The sequence below is a fragment of the Leptinotarsa decemlineata genome, unplaced genomic scaffold, assembly GCF_025532065.1.
Source record: "Leptinotarsa decemlineata unplaced genomic scaffold, Ldec_3_MD MMD2_tig00004204_RagTag_RagTag, whole genome shotgun sequence".
NCBI classification, from domain to species: Eukaryota; Metazoa; Arthropoda; class Insecta; order Coleoptera; family Chrysomelidae; genus Leptinotarsa; species Leptinotarsa decemlineata.
The window spans coordinates 766,504-792,335 of record NW_027412603.1 but is presented as its reverse complement, the minus strand read 5'-3'; the positions used below and the strand labels follow the sequence as shown (position 1 = coordinate 792,335).

At 36.1% G+C, this 25,832-nt stretch overlaps 1 protein-coding gene across 3 annotated transcripts in view; it reads left to right on the top strand.

Moving 5' to 3' along the window:
* The window catches only part of Orc3 (Origin recognition complex subunit 3), a 60,002-nt gene that overhangs the window by 18,382 nt on the left and 15,788 nt on the right, over positions 1–25,832 (top strand). For 2 of the 3 annotated variants that reach the window (XM_074178622.1, XM_074178621.1), the window contains exon 4: positions 18,708–19,199. The exons of the other annotated variant lie outside the window; for it this stretch is intronic. In XM_074178622.1, the coding sequence (XP_074034723.1) occupies positions 18,708–19,199 (492 nt within the window). The remainder of the gene's footprint in view (positions 1–18,707; positions 19,200–25,832) is intronic. 3 annotated transcript variants of the gene reach the window in all.

Here is a 25,832-nt window from a genome sequence, read left to right as displayed (position 1 = left end):
TCACAACGCTACTGTCAAATAGTAATCATGGCCTGCTTACCAAATACCGAATGGAAATACCATTCTGAAGGGACATTTTCACAAATAAATGTTCATTAGTCCGAAACTTGACTAGTTAGGTATAGGTATGATATACATATAAAGAAAGCAAATTTCAGCAGCTTTCCGAATTTTCAATAATATACAGGGTGTTCCATTTAAAGTAATCAAATTTCAGCAACTTTTTCAAGCAAACGAAAAAACTGTATTTTTTTACCACCCTGTATTGAAGTAACGGAGATTAGGCTGACGTGTGGGAAGTGTCCAAGTATCACCTAACTCCAAACCAAATTTCGATATCATAGTACTTCTTAACTAAAAGATACGGCAATTTTAGAAGTCATGATTTTCGAAGAAAAAAATTGAAATTAATTTTTATTTCGAAAACGGTAACAGATAGGTATAGGGAAATATCAAGAAAAGTTGTCGGGCAATTGTTGGAGATTCCAAAAATAATATTATATACAGAGTGTTCCATTTGAAAAATCAAAGTTGCTACTGCTTTCTAATAGAAGCGGCAACACCGCATTGTCGAAAATATTTTAGTTGGCTAGAGAATGTCCGAATATGCCCTCCATTAAATTTTCAAAGTGATCCGTTGTCTGGTTCACCAGAAACGTCTAATGTGCCATCCACCGTGAATCAGCCTGTATATCTTCGAGCAGCATGGGATACGGCTTCACAACCACTTGGATATCCAAAACCATATTGAAATGGACGAAAAATATTTCCTAGTTTTTCCTTCAGCTTGAATGAAGCCAGTTTTGCAACTAAACGGCGAAACACATTGCCGACGGCAATCGGTCTAATTCCACCATCTTTCTTTTTCAAAGCACATAATGAAGCACCAAATAAAATGGGACTTATTTCTTCGTTCACAGTACCTGATAGCAAAACATAACAAAGCGCTCTTAGCGATGATAAAATCTTCAATGCAGCAGAACCAGCACTATAAGTCCTGCAGATGAGATGGCCTCAAAGAATCCAAACCTCCAGAGGAACTAGTATGAAAAGACATAATTGCTTGACGAACTTCATTCTCATTCACTACTAAAGGAGTAGTTGAAAAGGAGTTAGTTTGGTAACAAATTCGAGTTTTTGACTGAGGATGCTTGGACTGGAGTTCACGAAAGGTTTCCGTGCTAAAATTTGCCAGTTTGTCATCAGAACATAAAATTTTCACAGCTGCTGAAAGATCTCCATCTGATACTTTATTGATCACCATCTTGATTAGGATAGACTCCGGATTTTTAGATTTCTTGATAAAATTTATTTCAGCAGGTTCCAATGTTGTTTGATTCAAGTTTTCTTTTATAATACTTGCTAGAGATATTTTGCGTTTGCCATTATCATATGGAATTTTGAAGTTTTTGTAACCAAATGAAAGAAGTTTCTCCCAGGATTCGGTGGAATTGTATTTGATACATTCATCGATGGTATTCGAGAGGACAGAAGCAAAAATAAATCTGGTAGCTTTCGGTATCCTCTTAGAATTGATAGAATTACGTTTCAAAGCAACCATACTCTTGTGGAAAGGTATGCGACCGTTTTCGTTCTTTGAGATATTGATGGTTTCGGTAACAGGAATATTGGTATTATTTCTTGAATTTTGATGAATTTTTCCATTATGTATCTTCAAATCAAAAGAATTCTTAACAGATTTGCAAACGGAATCACAAAAAGATGTTGACAGTGACATTGACATATATTTTAATGAACGTTTGTACATTAAGGTAACCTTAATAAATAAAATACTACTACTTTACTACTAACTCTACTAGAAATCATTTCTAAAGATACCGTTTCTTTTACTGTCGATGTATTTGGTGGAAGGAAGAACATTCGTTCAAATAATACATTGCACGTACCTGCTTTGCGAACTAATCTTCTATATGCGAGCAAAATAATGGTTTAGAAGTTTAATTCATTGATAATATTGCTCTAGTTATAGCTCCTAATGGAGATATTCAGTTTATTAACGATTGTATTCATGATTTATATCACATATGTGAATATAGACAAACCTCCAATGTAAACCATTTAGTACTAACCGTGAAATCCACATCAGAAACTCTCCGATTATGGCACAGGCGTCTTGGACATTTGAATACGAAAGATCTTCTCGAAGCTGGACGTATACACTCTCTTATTGGTCTGAATATAAACAATGTTGACCGCGACCTGGAGTGTAATATCTGTTTAAAAGGTAAAATGACAAGAATGACGGAGCAAAATACTTCGTTGAATTTATGGACGAAACTTCATGTTGGTACGAGGTGCGTTTTGTGAGGACTAAGTCCGAATCACTCGAGAAAACAAAAGAATATAAATATCACCTTGATGGAAAATCAGAAAATGTTTTCAAGAAAGAAAGTTTTTGGCCTTCTACTTCCCAAAAAAATGTGTGAATCTTCCAAAGATTTTCTAAAAAAAATAACTCTAAGACATGGAGATCATGCAAAGAGTAGGACCCTCAACCACAACCCGCAATGGTTTATTGTGTCTCACACCTATTTATACTCGACCAAATAAATACAGCTTCTTAACGAAGCCGATTAGTTTTTATGGTGAGTAGTCTTTCAGGTCAGATGGTGTGAGTGCGATTCTGCCAAATTCTGAAAACTTGGTTCGGTCTGCAGCGGGACAGACACAAAGTATGTGCTCCGCTGTTTCATCATTTTTCATTCTCTCACAATGACCTGTGAGAAAGCCCGTTAGACATCGTAGTTCATCCCTAGTGTAGTCCAACAACTGTTTGGTTTCAAGCTTCGAAAGGTGAATGAATGTCTTGGTGTGGGCCAATCCAGATTTTGCCAGAAGTCCATAAATGTTCTTGCCATCCAGGTGTTCAATGTTTGTTTTGCAAAGCCTAAATTGATGCAAATGACAAGTTCTGGTCCATTGAAGCTGCTGGCAGCACCCTCCTTTGCAAGGGAGTCGGCAGCCTCATTCCAGGCCAGTATGGTCAGGAGTCCAGGCCAAAGACAATTTGTTAAGTCTTCCTATTGAAGAGAGTCGTCTTTGGCAATTTGCTTTTTGGCAATTTGCTACCAATTAAGACATTGATCGGTAGGAGCCAAGAGCTTCCAACGCCGCTTGATAGTCCGAGAATATTTTTTATTGACTTGTGTATGAGATTGGATGCTACCAATATCTCCGTACACAATTTAATGGCATATATCTCCGCTTGAAATAAAGTCGCATAGGACCCTAGCAGGTTTATACCTCTGTCCTGGTTCTGCGACTAAAAACGCCTGCATCTGTGAACCAACAACTATCTGATCTTAATATATTCTCCTTGAGGATCCAGCCCTCAATACTCGGAGACAGTACTGTATAAGGCAGTTCGTAGTTGACAGTTGGAGGCATAAGGGCATTTCCAGAATGCTGTGACTTCCAGTGTCAATCAGCAATCTATTATGCTCCGCATTAGATTGATTTGTGCAATTGGCGACGTGCACAAGTCGATATGCAGTCCATCTAGTCTCTCTCTCCTGAAAAATATGGAATGGAGGTTGATTTATAAGGATCTCCATGGCCGCTGATGGTGTGGTACTGGTGGCACCGCAGATGGCCAGACAAGGCTGCCTCTGTAAGCCAGAGAACTTCGCCTGAGCCTTTGGTCACCAGGCAATTGCTCCATAAGTGATCATTGGTCTGACAGTCATCACATAAATCCATTTTTTGGGATCTAAGCCCCAAGGTTCACCACAAATACTCAAAGGATATCATGAGGGTGTTGGAATTGACTTGTTTGAAGAGTTGGAGATTTCTAAAGAACTTTCTAACAATGATCATTGTTTGAATACTCAAGTAAACTTAAACAGAGATTTCCTTCCCCTTCATAAGAGGATTATGAATTATTAATTAATCACAGTTTATTAATATAATTTATTCAATATTTTTCGTCTACATATTCAATCAAACCCATAATGGACCACTCCTCAAGTTGGTACCATTATTTTAACATGACACTTGACACATTCTGTCTCAAGTTGTCCTTCTTCATAAGATACTTTGACTGAACCACATGGCCTGAATCCAAAAATGTATTTTCTTGGCTATAAGCCTATTTTGTTTTATATAATTTAAATATTACAATGTACAATTCACTTATCTTGATACTTCCTGTTGCCTGACAAGTAAGTAATCTCAAACAATTTTTCCAAATTTCTTAACCTTAAAAAAAAATTTTACAACTTCAATTTCACTAAATTCCCTTTTCAACTAGATCACTAACTTTCAGGTGAGCACTGATGATGACAAAAGTCGAAAGCGCTTTGCAAGAATTTTAATATATTATACACTTTAATACAAAACCTCTTCGATTCATTAATTCAAATAAGTGTATTCAGCTTTTCCAAATCCTTTTATGTGAAAGTGTTTCCAAGTGAGCGTTCCAGGTGATTTTTTTATCAAGGACAATTCCAAGATATTTGATCTCCGGTTCAAATGAAATTACCTCACCATTGAGGGAAAAATGCATTGAATAGTCCAATTTTTTCCTCCTGGTGAAGGGGATTATCACAGTTTTGCTGGGTTTGACAGACATCTGCTTCCTCTAGCAACAACTGTGAACAACGTCATTCGTACTTTGGAAGATAATACAAGCTACCCTTCCTGATGTGGACCTTGTCAAGATGACAACGTCATCTTCATAAGCTCGCAGATCTACTTCTCTCGAGGGCATCAAGCAGACTATCCACCACCGCAGAAGAGGAGATAGTACCGCACCCTGCGGGCAGCCCCTGGTGACCCTGAACCTAATGATCTCGTCTTGAAGAGTCGTAGTTGCAGTTGTGTTCACCAGCATGGCATATAGCCAGCCAGTTATGGTCGATTCTATGCCTTTTCTAGCCAGGGATGATCATATAGATTCAGGTAATGCATTGTCGAATGCTCCTTTGTTATCGACAAATACAGCAACCGCAATCTTCTTGTTGTGCTTTCAGCAGGAAGGATGTAAGGCTGATTGGTCTTACCGATTTAGGGTGTGGGTCTTTCCGACCCACTTGTATATACAGAGTGTCCCTGGACTTCCTCTTTTCCTCTCGGGAATGTATAGATGGGGTCAAAATATCACCAGTACTCCATATAACTTTTTTTCCTAAAATCCTTCGTTACCAAGTAACGGGCCCTCGAAGTTACAAAATGAAAAATGTTTTTCTTTGATAACTTTTCAAGTGAATATTCAAAATCATCCAAATTTTGGTAATTGACTAAACAAATGAATTCCTTCGATGAGCATTCATGCAGGAGTCAGTTGTTTTGCTACAAAGTCAGGAACGGACTACCCCCGATGGTCCACACCCCAAAACTTTGAAATGACAGATATTTTTCAATATTTTTCAACAAATTAAGGTTACTTGGACAATTTCATGAATAAAAGTACTCGTGTGGAAAGACGATCGGAGCAACGAGTCTTGATAAAAATGTAGTTTCACTCGACAACATCAAACCCGCTCGTCCACCATTATTTGAAATGAATAATTATCAAAGCAGAAATAATAATGATAACGGTAATTCAACAGCATTTATCCTGAGATGTCTACCATTATTCGAAAATATTAGTTTTTAAGGAAAATGAAAATGATACGTAAAATGTTCATAACGAATTTTTATAATGCAAACACGTTTAACTAACGAAACTCAAGAGCCTCAAGAGCAAACAGAAATGAAAAATCCGCTACAGAAACTGCTCGATATGACCACCTTCTCTCTCTATACATTTTCTTAGTCTGCGAAGACACCCTCTCTGTACTTGAAATAGCATTCCAGGGTCGTTTCGTATGGCTTCACAATGTAATGTTATTCTATTCAACAATGCATCTCTTGTGTGAATAGGTGTAGCGTAAACAAGGCTTTTTAGATGCCCCCACAGAAAGAAATCCAATGGATTTAAATCCGGAGACCGCGATGGCCATGAATATGGCCCACCTCTACCAATCCATCTATTGTGGAAAATATGGTTCAGATGGTCACGCACAATCAAACTAAAATGAGGAGGAGCGCCATCATGCATAAACCACATATCTCTTCGGGTTTGCAATGGAACATGTTCCAAAAGTCCATTCAAATCGTTCTGAATGAACTCCAAATAACATTCTCCATTCAATAGGTCCTGTAGAACGAATGGTCCTATAAGATGGTTTCCTATGATACCAGCCCAAACATTCACGTTGAATTTCCGTTGGTGTTCGGTTTGCAATATCCCATGGGGATTTTCTTCGGCCCATATATGGAGATTATGAGAGTTGATAACTCCATCTCTACTGAAACCTGCTTCATCAGTGAATAAAACTCGATTAATAAAAGTCATATCCTCTCTTTGCCTATCCATGAACCAATTGGCATATTCCAGTCGTGCTGGAAAATCTTGAGGTGTCATGGCATGTACCTTCTGGATGTGAAATGGGTGGAGCAGTTGTTCCCTAATTATTCTATGAATAGTGGACTTGGATGTATGGAACTGTTCTGATAGATTTCTGATGCTCATTGAAGGATCATCAGCGACGGCTTCCAAAATATTTTCCTCCAATACAACGGTACGTACAGTCCTAGGAGCGCCCTCACCACCTCGTTTTGGCAAAACTGTACCTACAATAATATCGAAATAAAACAACGTGCTCAAATTAATTATCAATTATTACATACCTGTCTCCCTCAAGCTGCGATCGACACGCTCGAATGTTTCTCTTGACGGTACCGTTCGATTGGGAAAATGCTCGGAATACAGACGACGAGCTTCTGCAGCATTACAAAATGCTCGTCCATAAAATACATGCATATCTGCATATTCATTGAATGTAAACTGTTCGGCCATATCAAAAAAATTCAAAATATCCTATGGAATATTGACAATACAATGATAGTCATATGACAATGCACCACTCAACAAAACAAAATCGCATTCCAGTTTCTCATTTTTTATCAAAACTTTCTAAAAGGTTTTTTTGTCAACATCTGTGAAAGAAATGGAACATAATTATTCCCTGGATATTTTTCACCTGATCATGTGCAGCCGTTTTTGTAGTTAGTTCGTTTGCTTTTTATTAGTATAGTAAATATTTTTTCCGATGTGCGTTTTTTCAGCTAAATTCAGATTCGTGTTAAAGAATTTCTCCCATAAAATTATAATTATCAGTGAAACTCCTCAACAGTTTAGCTGTGAAGAAGAATTTGAAACATTCGAATGTTGAGTTTCATGAGATTCAGATAACTGATCAACACGAAACGTGATTATTCCACACGTATTATGTACATACAAAATATGGAATGAATTCGAAATTTCATAGTAGAGTAGCTTGTTAGTTTAAAAACACCACGAATCTACAGAACTTGATATTTCTTTTGAAAAAATATCTGCTATCACAATTGTGACTTAAACTTCCATATAGGTACTGTACTTTTTGTTTACGACTTCATTTTAGCATACTTTGTATTATTCCTGTTATAAATGTTGTTGAATTATTGTTATCATTATTATTTCTGCTTTGATAATTATTCATTTCAAATAATGGTGGACGAGCGGGTTTGATGTTGTCAAGTAGAACTACATTTTTATCAAGACTCGTTGCTCCGATCGACTTTCCACACGAGTACTTTTATTCATAAAATTGTCCAAGTAACCTTAATTTGTTGAAAAATATTGAAAAATATCTGTCATTTCAAAGTTTTGGGGTGTGGACCATCGGGGGTAGTCCGTTCCTGACTTTGTAGCAAAACAACTGACTCCTGCATGAAAGCTCATCGACGGAATTCATTTGTTTAGTCAATTACCAAAATTTGGATGATTTTGAATATTCACTTGAAAAGTTATCAAAGAAAAACATTTTTCATTTTGTAACTTCGAGGGCCCGTTACTTGGTAACGAAGGATTTTAGGAAAAAAAGTTATATGAAGTACTGGTGATATTTTGACCCCATCTATACATTCCCTAGAGGAAAAGAGGAAGTCCAGGGACACCCTGTATACCACCCTTGCCAGTCTAGCTCTACAATTTTATGAGAATGGGTAAATTATTTCCACTCCGTTTTGAAGAAGAGCTGGAAATATACCATCATCTCCAGGAGATTTGAAGGACTGAAACGACTTGAAAGTCCATTCAACTGTCAGTGCTGTAATAACCTTCTTGACGACCTCCCAATCGTTCTTTTTTTGGCGTTTACCGCCCTCGAAGATGGAAGGTCTGTTGTTATCAAGAGTCAGACTTCCAGGAAAGTGGTTTTCTATCAAAAGCTCCAACGTTTCCTTTCTAGTTCCTTTTACTGTAATCGATAAGCCGTCCAACAGATAGAGGAGGTACGTTATCGTACTAGGTCGACTAGTTCGTCCTTAAAGTTTTTACCAAGGACGTATGAAGCGGCATTGGCATGTTGTAAGTTTGCTTGCAAATACTTGAAGTTAACGAAGTGTTGCCGCAAACTTAAAACTCTCATTGACCCTAGGAGGGAGAAGATGGGGGATCATTAACATCACCTTCACTCACCTCTTCCATGATCGAAGGATGAGTTGGCACAGATGATGGGGTGAGGTCACCTACCCTCCCTGAGTTGCCTGCTGGTTTCTTGGATAATTTTAATGAGACGATTTTCGTCTTCGCTTTCGGTGAGCCAAGTCCAGTCTTTTTCCCTGGTTTTCTCGGCGAGACGTCAGCCGTCTCCTGAAAAGCACCTGTTTTCCAAGTCTTGGGATGGGTATGGGCCGCTGGTTTACCCCTATGTTTGGGTGGAGGTTTGATTACTCTCCTCCCCATAGATGTATTGACACTCGGCCCCATTTCATTTACTCTAACGGGTACGTTAGAGTGACTCGTTGGGTGGTTGCCTGCTGGGAGGGTGCCCGGGTTTTAGGGCGGAATAAGACCTGCCCAAAACCATCCCATCCTCGCCAGCATGGTCATGGATCCATCATCAACAGAAAATTTATATAAAAAAGCACATCTAATATTGAAAAATTTCAAGACTTTTCTTCTGACGAATTGATAAAAGATTTTCAAGCAAACTTTGTAGAAATAAAAATCAGTGCATTGAGAGAAATCGAAACTGAAAGTGATGATGAAATTACCGATAGAGCAGAGAATATGCAAAGTGGGAAGGAAATCGATATTCAGGAAGTAGAACCGTCTGTTCAAAAAAGGGGATTTGGTAGACCAAGGAAAATTAAAAGCAGTTTGAAAGGTAGACCACGGAAAGAGTATCAAGTTCATCGTGAAGAAGCTCAAAATATTATAGAATACTCATTTTTTTTTTAATATACTTTATTGTCTGAAGAATAAATTCTTATTGACAAAGCCTTGTGCGAAAATATAAATAACATATACATGAAATCACAAAAGTAAAATCACTAAAAGTAGGTTATAACATGAACTGAAAAGAGACATGTAAATAATAACAAACGTTCAGGATATAAGAACATGGTCAACAAAATGTAAATAAATCAATTTAAACTAAATTGAATGAAATGAAATCAATAAAATACCGTAGATATTACAGTTAGTCTTCTCAATTAAAATTATCATCATAGAATTCTGCTAGGCTATAATAAGGTCTCCCAGAGAGCAAGTCTTTCAACTCTTTCTTAAGAGCTCTAAGGTCATTTATGGTTCTTATACCTTGAGGAAGGTGATTGAACATTTTAAGACCGTTGTAAATAATGGAATCTTTAACTAGCGACGAAGAAGGCAGCGGTAATTTAAAGCTGAATCTTTGCCTGGTTTGATACATTGGCGCGTCCAAGTTGTTAAACAATACCCTATTTTTGAAGACAAGGCAGATTGTCTCGTATATAAATAGGGAGACCACAGTTAGGATTTTGTTAGAGGCAAAAAGAGGTCGACAAGAGTCCCTAGGCTTGGCTTTGCATATGCATCGTATTGCACGTTTTTGTATTAGTAATACTGATTGAAGGCATGTGCTAGAACACACACCCCAAAAGCAAATAAAGTGAATTTTCCTTGGATGTTTATAGACGATAGGTCATTAATGTAAATTAAAAATAAAAGTGGGCCCAGTACCGAACCTTGTGGGACGCCGCAAGTAATTTTACCTTCATTTGAGTATGAAGTGGTTTTGACCATCTGGGTGCGATCTGCTAAGTATGACTCAAACCATTTAAGACTTATTCCAGTTATACCGTATCTTCTGAGTTTCCGCAAAAGAATTTTATGATTCACACAATCAAATGCTTTGGCTATATCACAGAAGACGGCAGCTACTATTTCTTTGTCATTTATGTTGGAATAAACATTGTAAAGAAATGAAAATATGGCATCGGAAGTGTTTTTTTGCTTTTGGAAACCAAACTGGCACTCACTTATTATTTTGTTTCCATTCAGAAAGCACAGGAGTCTTGTTTTAACTAGTTTTTCTATCAATTTAGCCACTGCAGAGATTAGAGAAATTGGACGAAGACTTGATGGACTATTGATGTTTTCTCCCTTTGGCAGTGCTAACACAATCGACTTCTTCAAAAAAACTGGAAAGATTCCTTCTCTAAATGAATTATTTATTAGACTGACTAATATATCGAGTATTCTTATCGGAATATTTTCTAGGATTTTTATAGAGATTTCGTCTGAGCCTGTGGCGTTTTTGTTTTTAATGGAAAATAATGTTTCATGCAGTTCAGAAGTTCCAATTAGGTATACATTATTAGGTACAGAATCAAGCGAGTGGTACGAGGCGATGGAAACTGAACCAAAGTCAATTATCAGAAACAAACATGACAGCTCGTTGAACGGCCAAATATGAAAAAAATATTGGAAATCGGATAGTTCTGAGAAACAAATATAAAGCCGGCGGAACTATTCAGAAAAAGAAGGTGAGATTAGTTGCCCAGAGCTTCAGACAACATCCAGTTATACTGTATACACTTCAATCAAACGTTTGTTCCGGTCCGGTTTGCTCTAGCTGTTAGTAATGAAATGGAAATTCATCAATATGTTGTAACAACTGTGACAATTTTCAAAATAATCTTTGACAAACACCACCAAAGTGATATTCATGAAAGAGCTAGAAGAATGCTTGCTGAACTGGAGAAAAAAATACTGTGTGTCTAGTCAAGAAATCCTTGTATGGGTTTAGGCAAGCTGGAAGGTGGTGGCGTTATAAGTTGAACAGGCTATTGAAAGATTTTGAAAAAAATCCAACACATGCCGATACATGTCTATATAGATATTCTAGTAGCTTCTGAAAGTCTGGATATTATCAACGAGATTTTGGAATTCATTTGTCTGAAAATTTTGAAATCAAAGATCTATGGAAACTAATTTGAAATTTTGCATTGAAAATGCCAGAACCCCACCCCATGTTTTTAATGAGGATTTATCCTGACAGTAGTCCTGATCTCATTATATATTCAAACAATCTGGAAAATGATATACTTAATATACAGGGTGTCCCTGGACTTCCTCTTTTCCTCTCGGGAATGTATAGATGGGGTCAAAATATCACCAGTACTTCTATAACTTTTTTTACTAAAATCCTTCGTTACCAAGTAACGGGCCCTCGAAGTTACAAAATGAAAAATGTTTTTCTTTGATAACTTTTCAAGTGAATATTCAAAATCATCCAAATTTTGGTAATTGACTAAACAAATGAATTCCTTCGATGAGCTTTCATGCAGGAGTCAGTTGTTTTGCTACAAAGTCAGGAACGGACTACCCCCGATGGTCCACACCCCAAAACTTTGAAATGACAGATATTTTTCAATATTTTTCAACAAATTAAGGTTACTTGGACAATTTTATGAATAAAAGTACTCGTGTGGAAAGTCGATCGGAGCAACGAGTCTTGATAAAAATGTAGTTTCACTCGACGACATCAAACCCGCTCGTCCACCATTATTTGAAATGAATAATTATCAAAGCAGAAATAATAATGATAACGTTAATTCAACAACATTTATCCTGGGATGTCTACCATTATTCGAAAATATTAGTTTTTAAGGAAAATGGAAATGATAGGTAAAATGTTCATAACGAATTTTTATAATGCAAACACGTTTAACTAACGAAACTCAAGAGCCTCAAGAGCAAACAGAAATGAAAAATCCGCTACAGAAACTGCTCGATATGACCACCTTCTCTCTCTATACATTTTCTTAGTCTGCGAAGACACCCTCTCTGTACTTGAAATAGCATTCCAGGGTCGTTTCGTATGGCTTCACAATGTAATGTTATTCTATTCAACAATGCATCTCTTGTGTGAATAGGTGTAGCGTAAACAAGGTTTTTTAGATGCCCCCACAGAAAGAAATCCAATGGATTTAAATCCGGAGACCGCGATGGCCATGAATATGGCCCACCTCTACCAATCCATCTATTGTGGAAAATATGGTTCAGATGGTCACGCACAATCAAACTAAAATGAGGAGGAGCGCCATCATGCATAAACCACATATCTATTCGGGTTTGCAATGGAACATGTTCCAAAAGTCCATTCAAATCGTTCTGAATGAACTCCAAATAACATTCTCCATTCAATAGGTCCTGTAGAACGAATGGTCCTATAAGATGGTTTCCTATGATACCAGCCCAAACATTCACGTTGAATTTCCGTTGGTGTTTGGTTTGCAATATCCCATGGGGATTTTCTTCGGGCCATATATGGAGATTATGAGAGTTGATAACTCCATCTCTACTGAAACCTGCTTCATCAGTGAATAAAACTCGATTAATAAAAGTCATATCCTCTCTTTGCCTATCCATGAACCAATTGGCATATTCCAGTCGTGCTGGAAAATCTTGAGGTGTCATGGCATGTACCTTCTGGATGTGAAATGGGTGGAGCAGTTGTTCCCTAATTATTCTATGAATAGTGGACTTGGATGTATGGAACTGTTCTGATAGATTTCTGATGCTCATTGAAGGATCATCAGCGACGGCTTCCAAAATATTTTCCTTCAATACAACGGTACGTACAGTCCTAGGAGCGCCCTCACCACCTCGTTTTGGCAAAACTGTACCTACAATAATATCGAAATAAAACAACGTGCTCAAATTAATTATCAATTATTACATACCTGTCTCCCTCAAGCTGCGATCGACACGCTCGAATGTTTCACTTGACGGTACCGTTCGATTGGGAAAATGCTCGGAATACAGACGACGAGCTTCTGCAGCATTACAAAATGCTCGTCCATAAAATACATGCATATCTGCATATTCATTGAATGTAAACTGTTCGGCCATATCAAAAAAATTCAAAATATCCTATAGAATATTGACAATACAATGATAGTCATATGACAACGCATCACTCAACAAAACAAAATGGCATTCCAGTTTCTCATTTTTTATCAAAACTTTCTAAAAGGTTTTTTTGTCAACATCTGTGAAAGAAATGGAACATAATTATTCCCTGGATATTTTTCACCTGATCATGTGCAGCCGTTTTTGTAGTTCATTCGTTTGCTTTTTATTAGTATAGTAAATATTTTTTCCGATGTGCGTTTTTTCAGCTAAATTTAGATTCGTGTTAAAGAATTTCTCCCATAAAATTATAATTATCAGTGAAACTCCTCAACAGTTTAGCTGTGAAGAAGAATTTGAAACATTCGAATGTTGAGTTTCATGAGATTCAGATAACTGATCAACACGAAACGTGATTATTCCACACGTATTATGTACATACAAAATATGGAATGAATTCGATATTTCATAGTAGGGTAGCTTGTTAGTTTAAAAACACCACGAATCTACAGAACTTGATATTTCTTTTGAAAAAATATATGCTATCACAATTGTGACTTAAACTTCCATATAGGTACTGTACTTTTTGTTTACGACTTCATTTTAGCATACTTTGTATTATTCCTGTTATAAATGTTGTTGAATTAACGTTATCATTATTATTTCTGCTTTGATAATTATTCATTTCAAATAATGGTGGACGAGTGGGTTTGATCTGTCATTTCAAAGTTTTGGGTTGTGGACCATCGGGGGTAGTCCGTTCCTGACTTTGTAGCAAAACAACTGACTCCTGCATGAAAGCTCATCGACGGAATTCATTTGTTTAGTCAATTACCAAAATTTGGATGATTTTGAATATTCACTTGAAAAGTTATCAAAGAAAAACATTTTTCATTTTGTAACTTCGAGGGCCCGTTACTTGGTAACGAAGGATTTTAGGAAAAAAAGTTATATGAAGTACTGGTGATATTTTGACCCCATCTATACATTCCCGAGAGGAAAAGAGGAAGTCAGGGACACCCTGTAGAAATACATGCAGACCTCGGATCAGATCATCTTGTCTTAGAGTTAGTCTCAGATCTGAATATGATCATTACAACACTAAGTGAATATAAAATTAATTATTACAGATCTTGAATTATTATTGATCTCGAGTATATTGATTCATTCAACAAAAAACTGTATAAATTTGTACGCATCGGGTTTGTTTATTTTCTTCAATGTAAGCATATCGTCAAATATCATAACATCAATCTATACTTATAAATGCTAAAGTTACTCATTTAACACTCACTCATTCATCTCTGTTTCTCCGTACTGGTGAGTCGTAGGAAGCTGAAATTCGATATATAAGTGCTCCTTAGGTCTAAGATGCGCACTAAGAAATGATTTTCAAATATTCCAACTGGGGCGCCCACGTAGGGGTAAAAGGGGATCGTTTACATATGGAAATTACTGTTTCTCCGTACCGCAATATTTTCGGAGGCTGAAATTTTGTATGTTGTAGCGTTTTATTTTCTTGCGTGACAACGGTTTGGGAAAACCTTGACGACAATATAGTAAGAAAAAAGTAGATCTCTTTCAATCTATGAATTTCGCTCAATCCAGTTAAGGTTCCTACACTGATATTTCAGTTCCCATCATCGGTACACAAAAGATGGCATACCACTTCAGTTATTCGAATTTAGAAATGATTCCAATCTATCCTCTGAAATTATTTTTCGATCATCGAACAGTTACCAAGGTGATGTGATATCTGTTTGAAGGTGCTTGCCAATTTACCTCAGCAAATTGCTTTTTATGCAAATTTTCTTAATTGGATTTGAATTGCTGTGTGGTTCTCGCACCTACATCACTTTGTAGTACCATTCTTGTTACAATCGGTAACCATTTTTGAAGAGAAATCTCTTTTTAGGGTAAATTTTTCAAGGTATTTTTTATCAACTCCATTTATTTTAGAAGAAAGTCGGCCCATCTTCTAACGATGTGAATATTCAAGCATATACCTTTCGTAGAGTTTCTTTTGGGGAAGACTCGTTCCAGACTCCATTAGAAAAACTTATATCATTTTCATGAAATATGTGTGGTTTAGTCTCTGCAGAACAACTCTTCCCAACAGAGATCTGAAGGGGGACATTTTCCGAGAAGTTCATCATTCAAATTGTATCATATTACCTGCTGCTTTTACCCCTGAGGACGTAATCCTGGATTCCGGATTTCACCCTCCGTGGGATATAAAGGCCAGACTTTCAAACATTTTTTTGATATTAGAATACGTTTATTAGTTTATTATAAATGTTCCTTGATAACTAATAATAATACTGTTAGTGAACATTTTAAGATAAAATCCCACTCCACAAAATTTAATTTTGATAATTTATTATGAAAGTTTCATTTAACAGTAACAAAGAAAAACATCTTGACAAATTTTGTTAGGCTGAACATAGTACTACGCGCATGCTGATTTAAACATGGAATATCACACCAAAAATTCATTTTTCATCCATATTTTTATTTGAATGATCAAAAGATTAAATGTTTTTCATCTTTAGGTATTTTTCATTTCTCAACAAGGTTGAAATAGTATTCTACGTAGTATCTGGAGATACTACTAATAAGTAATCAGTCAAATTATGTTTTCCATGTTTGACATATTTCTAAATACCATAATAAGAAAACCCGGTGGCGCGCATTTCAATATCAATCACAACACAACAAAGTTTTTGTTTCGGGGTTGAAATTAGATAATTTTTATGTATTTCCACGTGTTAAAACCGAAAGTGACCATACAAATTATATATTAGCTCTTGTTTTCAAGATATAGTATCATTATATTATATATATATGTATATTGAGTTTTCAACAAATGAAAAATTTCATCACCAACAGTTGGTACACATGTTTGTTTACATAACACCCCTCTCATCAGCTGTTCTTAAGTAGTAAACATAACCTATGTGAGTTTGTCAATTGTACGCACGTGGTTGCTATTGAAATTATCGTGTGAAGTTGATTTTTAAATTAATTTAAGTGCTGATCTGAAATGCCTCGAAAGTGTGTGAATTCTGTCGATAGCTTTTGCTATATATGTCGTGAAATAACATTTAAGGCTCAGAAACGTAAAATGACACCTATCGTTAAGACAGCCTATGAACATTATTTTGGTGTGAAAGTTGGGGACCAAGATAAATCATGGGCTCCTCATATATGTTGTAATTCTTGTTCCGTCATATTGCGAGAGTGGCTGAAAAATAAAAACCGGGCAATGGCTTTTGCAGTACCTATGGTTTGGCGTGAGCCTACCAATCATACAGACGACTTATTTCTGCTTAACTCCTCCCATTAAGCAAGGTTTATCTATAAAGAAAAGAGGAACGGTTAAATACCGTAATCTCCCATCTGCTCTTCGGCCTGTACCACACTCAGACAATTTGCCAGTCCCTTCTCCACCCCAAAACTATGAAATTTTAGAGGAAGGTGATGAAGACTGTTTAGAAGGAGCAACCCATCCTTCTACATCCTATGACCCTGATTTTGAGGTAAGCGATAGGTCTAGTGATCCGCACAGAATTAGTCAAGATCTTCGCTTGTCTAAGGAAAAGGCTGAGCTGTTAGGGTCAAGACTACAACAGTGGAATCTTCTAAAACATGATGTGAAAATATCTCAGTACAGACAGCGTCAAAAAGATTTGCTTCCTTTTTTTGAGAAAAAAGAAAACCTCGTAGTTTGTTCTGATGTTAATGGTTTGATGGACTGCTGTTTATAGACTCTTCAAAACTAAGCTTAAAAGCTGTACTTCTGCATAATGGAAATCAGCTACCCTCTATTCTTATAGGTCATGCAGTTCACATGAAGGAAACGTATATAAATATGAAAACACTTCTCCAATCAATCAAATATGAACAACACAAGTGGCACATCTGTGGTGATCTGAAAGTCATTGCTATACTCCTAGGAATGCAATTAGGGTTCACCAAGTACTGTTGTTTTTTGTGTCTGTGGGACAGTCGGGATAGAAAATCTCACTATAAAAAAATGAACTGGCCTACACGAGACCTAAACCCTAATGAGAAAAATGTAGTTTACGAGCCTCTTGTAGATCCTAAGGATGTTCTCCTTTCGCCATTACATATTAAGTTGGGACTAATGAAAAACTTTGTGAAGGCCATGGACCAGGAAGGACAAGCTTTTAAGTACTTGAGAGCAAAGTTTCCCAGGTTGAGTGATGCTAAAGTCAAGGAAGGCATCTTTATTGGGCCTCAAATCCGTGAAATCGTAAATGATCCTGCTTTTGACATGATTTTTAACAGGAAATGAAAAAAGAGCCTGGGAAGCCTTTAAGGGGGTTGTACATGGGTTTTTAGGTAACAAAAGAGATGATAACTTCACAGCATTGGTTAAAGAGCTTCTTCAAGCTTACCACCAACTTGGATGCAACATGTCCTTAAAAATTCATTTTCTTCACTCTCATCTTAATTTCTTCCCACAAAACTGTGGAGCTGTGAGTGACGAACATGGAGAAAGATTCCATCAAGACATTGCCTTAATGGAACAGAGATATCAGGGCCGGTGGAATGAAGCATTGCTTGCAGACTACTGCTGGTCTGTGTGCAGGGATGCTCCAGAAGTGTTTTATAAAAGACAAGCTAAACGACAGCGATCTTGCAATGAATCGGATGGACTTAATTGAAATTTGGTGGTACAAACTTCTTTTATTTGTCAAAACACTAAGAATAATTTTTTTTTTTATTAATTTTGTACTTAAAATATTCTAAAAGAAACATAACAATATTGTTTTATGTACTTTCACTTTTCACGTATAGTATAACTACTCTTTAAGATTAAGTACTGTGTATCTCAAAAACCAGAGCTAATAGAAATTTTTCATTGTTATTTTCGTTTTTATCACCCCAAAATTAGTAGAAATTGACTAATTTAGTGTAGGAAACATTCAAAAAATATTTTTTTGTTGTGTTGTGATATAATTTGAAAGTTCCCTCCTAATTTACGACCCATAAGCTCCCAGACGAAGAGCACCGTGCAAGAGAACCCAAAAAAAAGGGTTACAATGTAGGTTCGTTTTATGTTGTAGATGTGCAATAAGAAATGATTTTTTAATATTCCAACTGGGGCGCCAGCCGCAAGGGATAAAGGCGCGTCCATAAAACAAATTATCGCTTCATCACTGTTTCTCCATGCCCTTAAATTTCTGGTGGGTGAATTTATATTTGGTATCATCGTTGCACCCGTGCGGAGCCGGGAAGATTCACTAGTCATGAATATATCATTCGTATTTCAAATGTAAGCAAATGGCATAAACGTTGCTGTGTGATTAGGTATTGAAGTGTTCAAAAATAGTACCTCACTTTTAGTTGAATGCTCACAAATATCCAACTATTCACTGGCCAAGAGTAGATCTCTTATATTCGTGCTTTAACTGTTACTATATTACAATCATATTATTTTTTTCTTCAGGAGGACATGCTGACTGATGATGATATGAAAACACGCCTAAAAAAAAATCAGCTCAATTTACCGGTGCTCCAATGCTGGTATGAAAATTTATACAATGTGAAAACTTCTGTCTCAGAAAACCAACATACTAAAAATAACAAAAAAGTTTTAGTGGTTATTATACCTGATTTTGAAAGTTTCAATGTCCAAGTTCTTCAAAAATTCATCCTGATCGTCAGCTGCTACATCAGAGTTTTACCTTTCGTCTTTGTTTTTGGTATAGCAACGTCAATAACTACATTACACTCTTCACTACCTTACAAGGTGTCTTCAAAAATATGTGTGAAAGTGTTCAAATCACAACGGTCGGTTGATTATTTGAACAACGTTCTGGAAAATGTGTTTTTCACCTTTCATTGTCCATTTCAGCTAGGTGGAAAGGTTTTCAACTTATTCACAGACATATTTCTTTTCTATGATCTGTCGGTGAATAATTTTATTCAGAATATAAAGGTAAGACAAATAAAATTTGATAACTTCAGTCTGAATAAGCATAAATCCATAATCATATTTGATAGCTAGTCCAGTCACATAGTGAGATGTGGAAATCAATTCAACATGTTTTCTTAAGAGGTCCGAAATAATAAGTGTTAGTTATTATATTGTGATATGAAATATTAGTTATAACAGTACTTCTTTGGACAAAGTAAATGAAACTGAATATACAGGGTGTCCCTGGACTTCCTCTTTTCCTCTCGGGAATGTATAGATGGGGTCAAAATATCACCAGTACTTCATATAACTTTTTTTCCTAAAAGTCTTCGTAACCAAGTTACGGGCCCTCGAAGTTACAAAATGAAAAATGTTTTTCTTTGATAACTTTTCAAGTGAATATTCAAAATCATCCAAATTTTGGTAAATGACTAAACAAATGAATTCCGTCGATGAGCTTTCATGCATGAGTCAGTTGTTTTGCTACAAAGTCAGGAACGGACTACCCCCGATGGTCCACACCCCAAAACTTTGAAATGACAGATATTTTTCAACAAATTAAGGTTTCTTGGACAATTTTATGAATAAAAGTACTCGTGTGGAAAATCGATCGGAGCAACGAGTCTTGATAAAAATGTAGTTTCACTCGACGACATCAAACCCGCTCGTCCACCATTATTTGAAATGAATAATTATCAAAGCAGAAATGATAATGATAACGTTAATTCAACAACATTTATCCTGAGATGTCTACCATTATTCGAAAATATTAGTTTTTAAGGAAAATGGAAATGATAGGTAAAATGTTCATAACGAATTTTCATAATGCAAACACGTTTAACTAACGAAACTCAAAAGCCTCAAGAGCAAACAGAAATGAAAAATCCGCTACAGAAACTGCTCGATATGACCACCTTCTCTCTCTATACATTTTCTTAGTCTGCGAAGACACCCTCTCTGTACTTGAAATAGCATTCCAGGGTCGTTTCGTATGGCTTCACAATGTAATGTTATTCTATTCAACAATGCATCTCTTGTGTGAATAGGTGTAGCGTAAACAAGGCTTTTTAGATGCCCCCACAGAAAGAAATCCAATGGATTTAAATCCGGAGACCGCGATGGACATGAATATGGCCCACCTCTACCAATCCATCTATTGTGGAAAATATGGTTCAGATGGTCACGCACAATCAAACTAAAAAGAGGAGGAGCGCCATCATGCATAAACCACATATCTCTTCGGGTTTGCAATGGAACATGTTCCAAAAGTCCATTCAAATCGTTCTGAATGAACTCCAAATAACGTTCTCCATTCAATCGGTCCTGTAGAACGAATGGTCCTATAAGATGGTTTCCTATGATACCAGCCCAAACATTCACGTTGAATTTCCGTTGGTGTTTGGTTTGCAATATCCCATGGGGATTTTCTTCGGCCCATATATGGAGATTATGAGAGTTGATAACTCCATCTCTACTGAAACCTGCTTCATCAGTGAATAAAATTCGATTAATAAAAGTCATATCCTCTCTTTGCCTATCCATGAACCAATTGGCATATTCCAGTCGTGCTGGAAAATCTTGAGGTGTCATGGCATGTACCTTCTGGATGTGAAATGGGTGGAGCAGTTGTTCCCTAATTATTCTATGAATAGTGGATTTGGATGTATGGAACTGTTCTGATAGATTTCTGATGCTCATTGAAGGATCATCAGCAACGGCTTCCAAAATATTTTCCTCCAATACAACGGTACGTACAGTCCTAGAAGCGCCCTCACCACCTCGTTTTGGCAAAACTGTACCTACAATAATATCGAAATAAAACAACGTGCTCAAATTAATTATCAATTATTACATTCCTGTCTCCCTCAAGCTGCGATCGACACGCTCGAATGTTTCTCTTGACGGTACCGTTCGATTGGGAAAATGCTCGGAATACAGACGACGAGTTTCTGCAGCATTACAAAATTTTCCGATGTGCGTTTTTTCAGCTAAATTCAGATTCGTGTTGAAGAATTTCTCCCATAAAATTATAATTATCAGTGAAACTCCTCAACAGTTTAGCTGTGAAGAAGAATTTGAAACATTCGAATGTTGAGTTTCATGAGATTCAGATAACTGATCAACACGAAACGTGATTATTCCACACGTATTATGTACATACAAAATATGGAATGAATTCGATATTTCATAGTAGAGTAGCTTGTTAGTTTAAAAACACCACGAATCTACAGAACTTGATATTTCTTTTGAAAAAATATCTGCTATCACAATTGTGACTTAAACTTCCATATAGGTACTGTACTTTTTGTTTACGACTTCATTTTAGCATACTTTCTATTATTCCTGTTATAAATGTTGTTGAATTAACGTTATCATTATTATTTCTGCTTTGATAATTATTCATTTCAAATAATGGTGGACGAGCGGGTTTGATGTCGTCGAGTAGAACTACATTTTTATCAAGACTCGTTGCTCCGATCGACTTTCCACACGAGTACTTTTATTCATAAAATTGTCCAAGTAACCTTATTTTGTTGAAAAATATTGAAAAATATCTGTCATTTCAAAGTTTTGGGGTGTGGACCATCGGGGGTAGTCCGTTCCTGACTTTGTAGCAAAACAACTGACTCCTGCATGAAAGCTCATCGACGGAATTCATTTGTTTAGTCAATTACCAGAATTTGGATATTTTGAATATTCACTTGAAAAGTTATCAAAGAAAAACATTTTTCATTTTGTAACTTCGAGGGCCCGTAACTTGGTTACGAAGACTTTTAGGAAAAAAAGTTATATGAAGTACTGGTGATATTTTGACCCCATCTATACATTCCCGAGAGGAAAAGAGGAAGTCCAGGGACACCCTGTATATAGAGCTTGTGTAACAGCTGTTGTAACAGTCGAGGTGCTAACACCCTCTGGGAAGTATTTAGGTAGTGCATACCTATGATCTATCTTCTGGAAAATTATGTATGGGAGCCATAATGGCATATTGGAGAGATTCCAGTTAATTGGTTGATATAAGGTTGTTGTTTGTTGAAAGTGCCAGATTCCCACCTTGATGACAGCAGCAACTTTCTCATATGAGAGCATCTATAAGTCAACTATTAGTGGAAATTATTCACAAATATAATTACTCATCTACCATTATAAACCAACATCACTCATTTCGTAAATTTTGCATACCTACAAGCAGTGAGACAAAAGTTGAGTTTTGTTACTTTAAAATGGAAAACTTTGAAGAGTTATAATTATCGATAGCAGAAATACTTTTGTTTTTGGACTATTTCTTCATTTGTATTATTTGTGATGCACAGTTTGGAACATTTGGTTTAGTAATGAATATTACTGGAGTTTTATCCCAACACCAAACCGTTGTTTTTAATACCTCGAGACGTGTTTCGATCATCTTCAAGAGGAAGACCAAACTTCCTCTCAATTCATTTTTTGTGAAAAAGACGAAGTTTCTAATTCGATTGTGAACTCACATGTCAATGTTCAGAAAACGTATTTGCATGATATTGGCGGTTTTCAAATAGTCATTTCTTGCATAGGTTCTACTGAATGGGAAAATATTTCATTATTTTATTTCATTCATCACTCGCAATTTTTTTCTGATTGATTCTGCCGTTACTTGATGAAGATCCATAGTAATTTCATAAACTACACCTCACGATTTGATCTCCACAAACTTTATTTGAAATATATATATCACATGTAACACAGTAGCTTCATCAAGTGCTTTCATCACTTGATGAAATCCTATTTAATTAACATAATTTCAAAATAAAGTTAAATTTCTGACACTTTGAATAATTTTTGTGTAACTGAATTATTACACAGCTGAAAATGTTTATTCACCAAATTCAATAAATCTGATATTATGATACTAGTACTCTTTTCAAAAAGGTTCGGCGTTATTGAACCGGTTTGGTAACATTCAATGAAAATAATGTTTACACAAGTATTGATGTTCGTTTCAATAATATTGCTTGTTAGAAATCCTCTTTAAAGATGACTTGTAAGCGTGGTCATAGTTTATGTTTGTATCAGACATTAGCTGTCTTAATTGGATTATCCATCTAGAAAGTGGTAATATTATTTCAATATGGCATAGGCAAAAATTTAACCTATCTTTTATTTCTACCTTTATATACAGGCTGATTCACGGTGGATGGCACATTAGACGTTTCTGGTGAACCAGACAACGGATCACTTTGAAAATTTAATGGAGGGCATATTCGGACATTCTCTAGCCAACTAAAATATTTTCGACAATGCGGTGTTGCCGCTTCTATTAGAAAGCAGTAGCAACTTTGATTTTTCAAATGGAACACTCTGTATATAATATTATTTTTGGAATCTCCAACAATAGCCCGACAACTTTTCTTGATATTTCCCTATACCTATCTGTTACCGTTTTCGAAATAAAAATTAATTTTAATTTTTTTCTTCGAAAATCATGACTTCTAAAAATGCCGATATCTTTTAGTTAAGAAGTTCTATGATATCGAAATTTGGTTTGGAGTTAGGTGATACTTGGACACTTCCCACACGTCAGCCTAATTTCCGTTACTTCAATACAGAGTGGTAAAAAAATACAGTTTTTTCGTTTGCTTGAAAAAGTTGCTGAAATTTGATTATTTTAAATGGAACACCCTGTATATTATTGAAAATTCGGAAAGCTGCTGAAATTTGCTTTCTTTCTATGTATATCATACCTATACCTAACTAGTCAAGTTTCGGACTTATGAACATTTATTTGTGAAAATGTCCCTTCAGAATGGTATTTCCATTCGGTATTTGGTAAGCAGGCCATGATTACTATTTGACAGTAGCGTTGTGACATTCTCCTAATAATATCGACATTTTCGTCACTTCAGAAGTTGCAAATACCTTCAAAACGATGGAACAAAACTATTCAAACGAAGTTCTTATGAATTTGTTTATTATTTTTGGACAGTGTGACAAAATTATCAGCAGAACATGTAGAAAGTTCAATGAAATGTATCCGAATCTACCGCCAATGAACCTCAAGAAATTTTTACGAATTCAGAACAATTTCAGTATGTTTGGATAAACTTCAAAAAAGCACCAAGAAACCTGAAATTGGAAATATTGATATGAATAATTATAAAAAAGTAAAACAATCATGTGGAATATTTCAAAATATGTTCGAATCGCTGGCCGTTCACTTCCAAGCACTTTAAAATGCGGGTGTTGACTGCTTTCGTGGTGGCAGATCTGATTTCATTGGGATCCAAATCTTCAAATGTTTGGGCAATCCTTTCTAACAATTCATCTCACGAACGCACGGGTATTTTGTAAACTTTTTCTTTAAACATTCCCCACAAATAAAAATCTAATGGATTAAGATCGGGTGATCTCGTTGGCCAATTCCATGGTCCCAAGCGCCTCATCCACCGATCGTCAAATAGTCTATCCAGTTCTGCGCTCACTTCTCTTGTGCAATGTGCAGGAGCTCCGTCTAGTTGGTACCAACAGTTTCGATAATCTTCGAGTGGCAGATTATCCACGAAACTGTCTACAGTATTCTCCAAAATATTCAGGTAGCTTCTGGATGTTAATGACTCCTCGTATATCACGTACCTCAATTTGTTGTCCATCAACATGCAGAAGACATTAAAACCAAATTTTTTTTGAAATCCGGCTTCTTTTGTGACGTGAGGATTTTCACTGGACCAATAATGACGATTTTTTCTATTGAAAATTCCTTCTCTCGAAAATTTCGATTCATCAGTCCAAATAATTTTATTTAAAAAAAGTGGATCTTCTTGAATGCGTGTCAACAACATTTCACAAAATTCTACTCTCTGTTGAGGATCTTGAGGCTTCATTGCTTGAATTTTGGTGAATTTATAATCATGCATTTTATGTCTTCGCAAGATTCTTTGAACCGATGAATATTTTATATCCAAATCTTCTTCAGCACTTCTTATCGATGACTCGGGAAATGCGTGAAAATATGCTAAGACATTAATCTGGTTGTCTTCGAAAGTTACGGGTCGAGGCAAGTTTCTTGGTGCTTTTAAAGTTGATCCAAATGCATTGAAATTGTTCTGAATTCGTATAAATTTCTTGAGGTTCATTGGCGGTAGATTCGGATACATTTCATTGAAATTTCTACATGTTCTGCTGATAATTTTGTCACACTGTCCAAAAATAATAAACAAATTCATAAGAACTTCGTTTGAATAGTTTTGTTCCATCGTTTTGAAGGTATTTGCAACTTCTGAAGTGACGAAAATGTCGATATTATTAGGAGAATGTCACAACGCTAGTGTCAAATAGTAATCATGGCCTGCTTACCAAATACCGAATGGAAATACCATTCTGAAGGGACATTTTCACAAATAAATGTTCATAAGTCCGAAACTTGACTAGTTAGGTATAGGTATGATATACATAGAAAGAAAACAAATTTCAGCAGCTTTCCGAATTTTCAATAATATACAGGGTGTTCCATTTAAAATAATCAAATTTCAGCAACTTTTTCAAGCAAACGAAAAAACTGTATTTTTTTACCACTCTGTATTGAAGTAACGGAAATTAGGCTGACGTGTGGGAAGTGTCCAAGTATCACCTAACTCCAAACCAAATTTCGATATCATAGAACTTCTTAATTAAAAGATATCG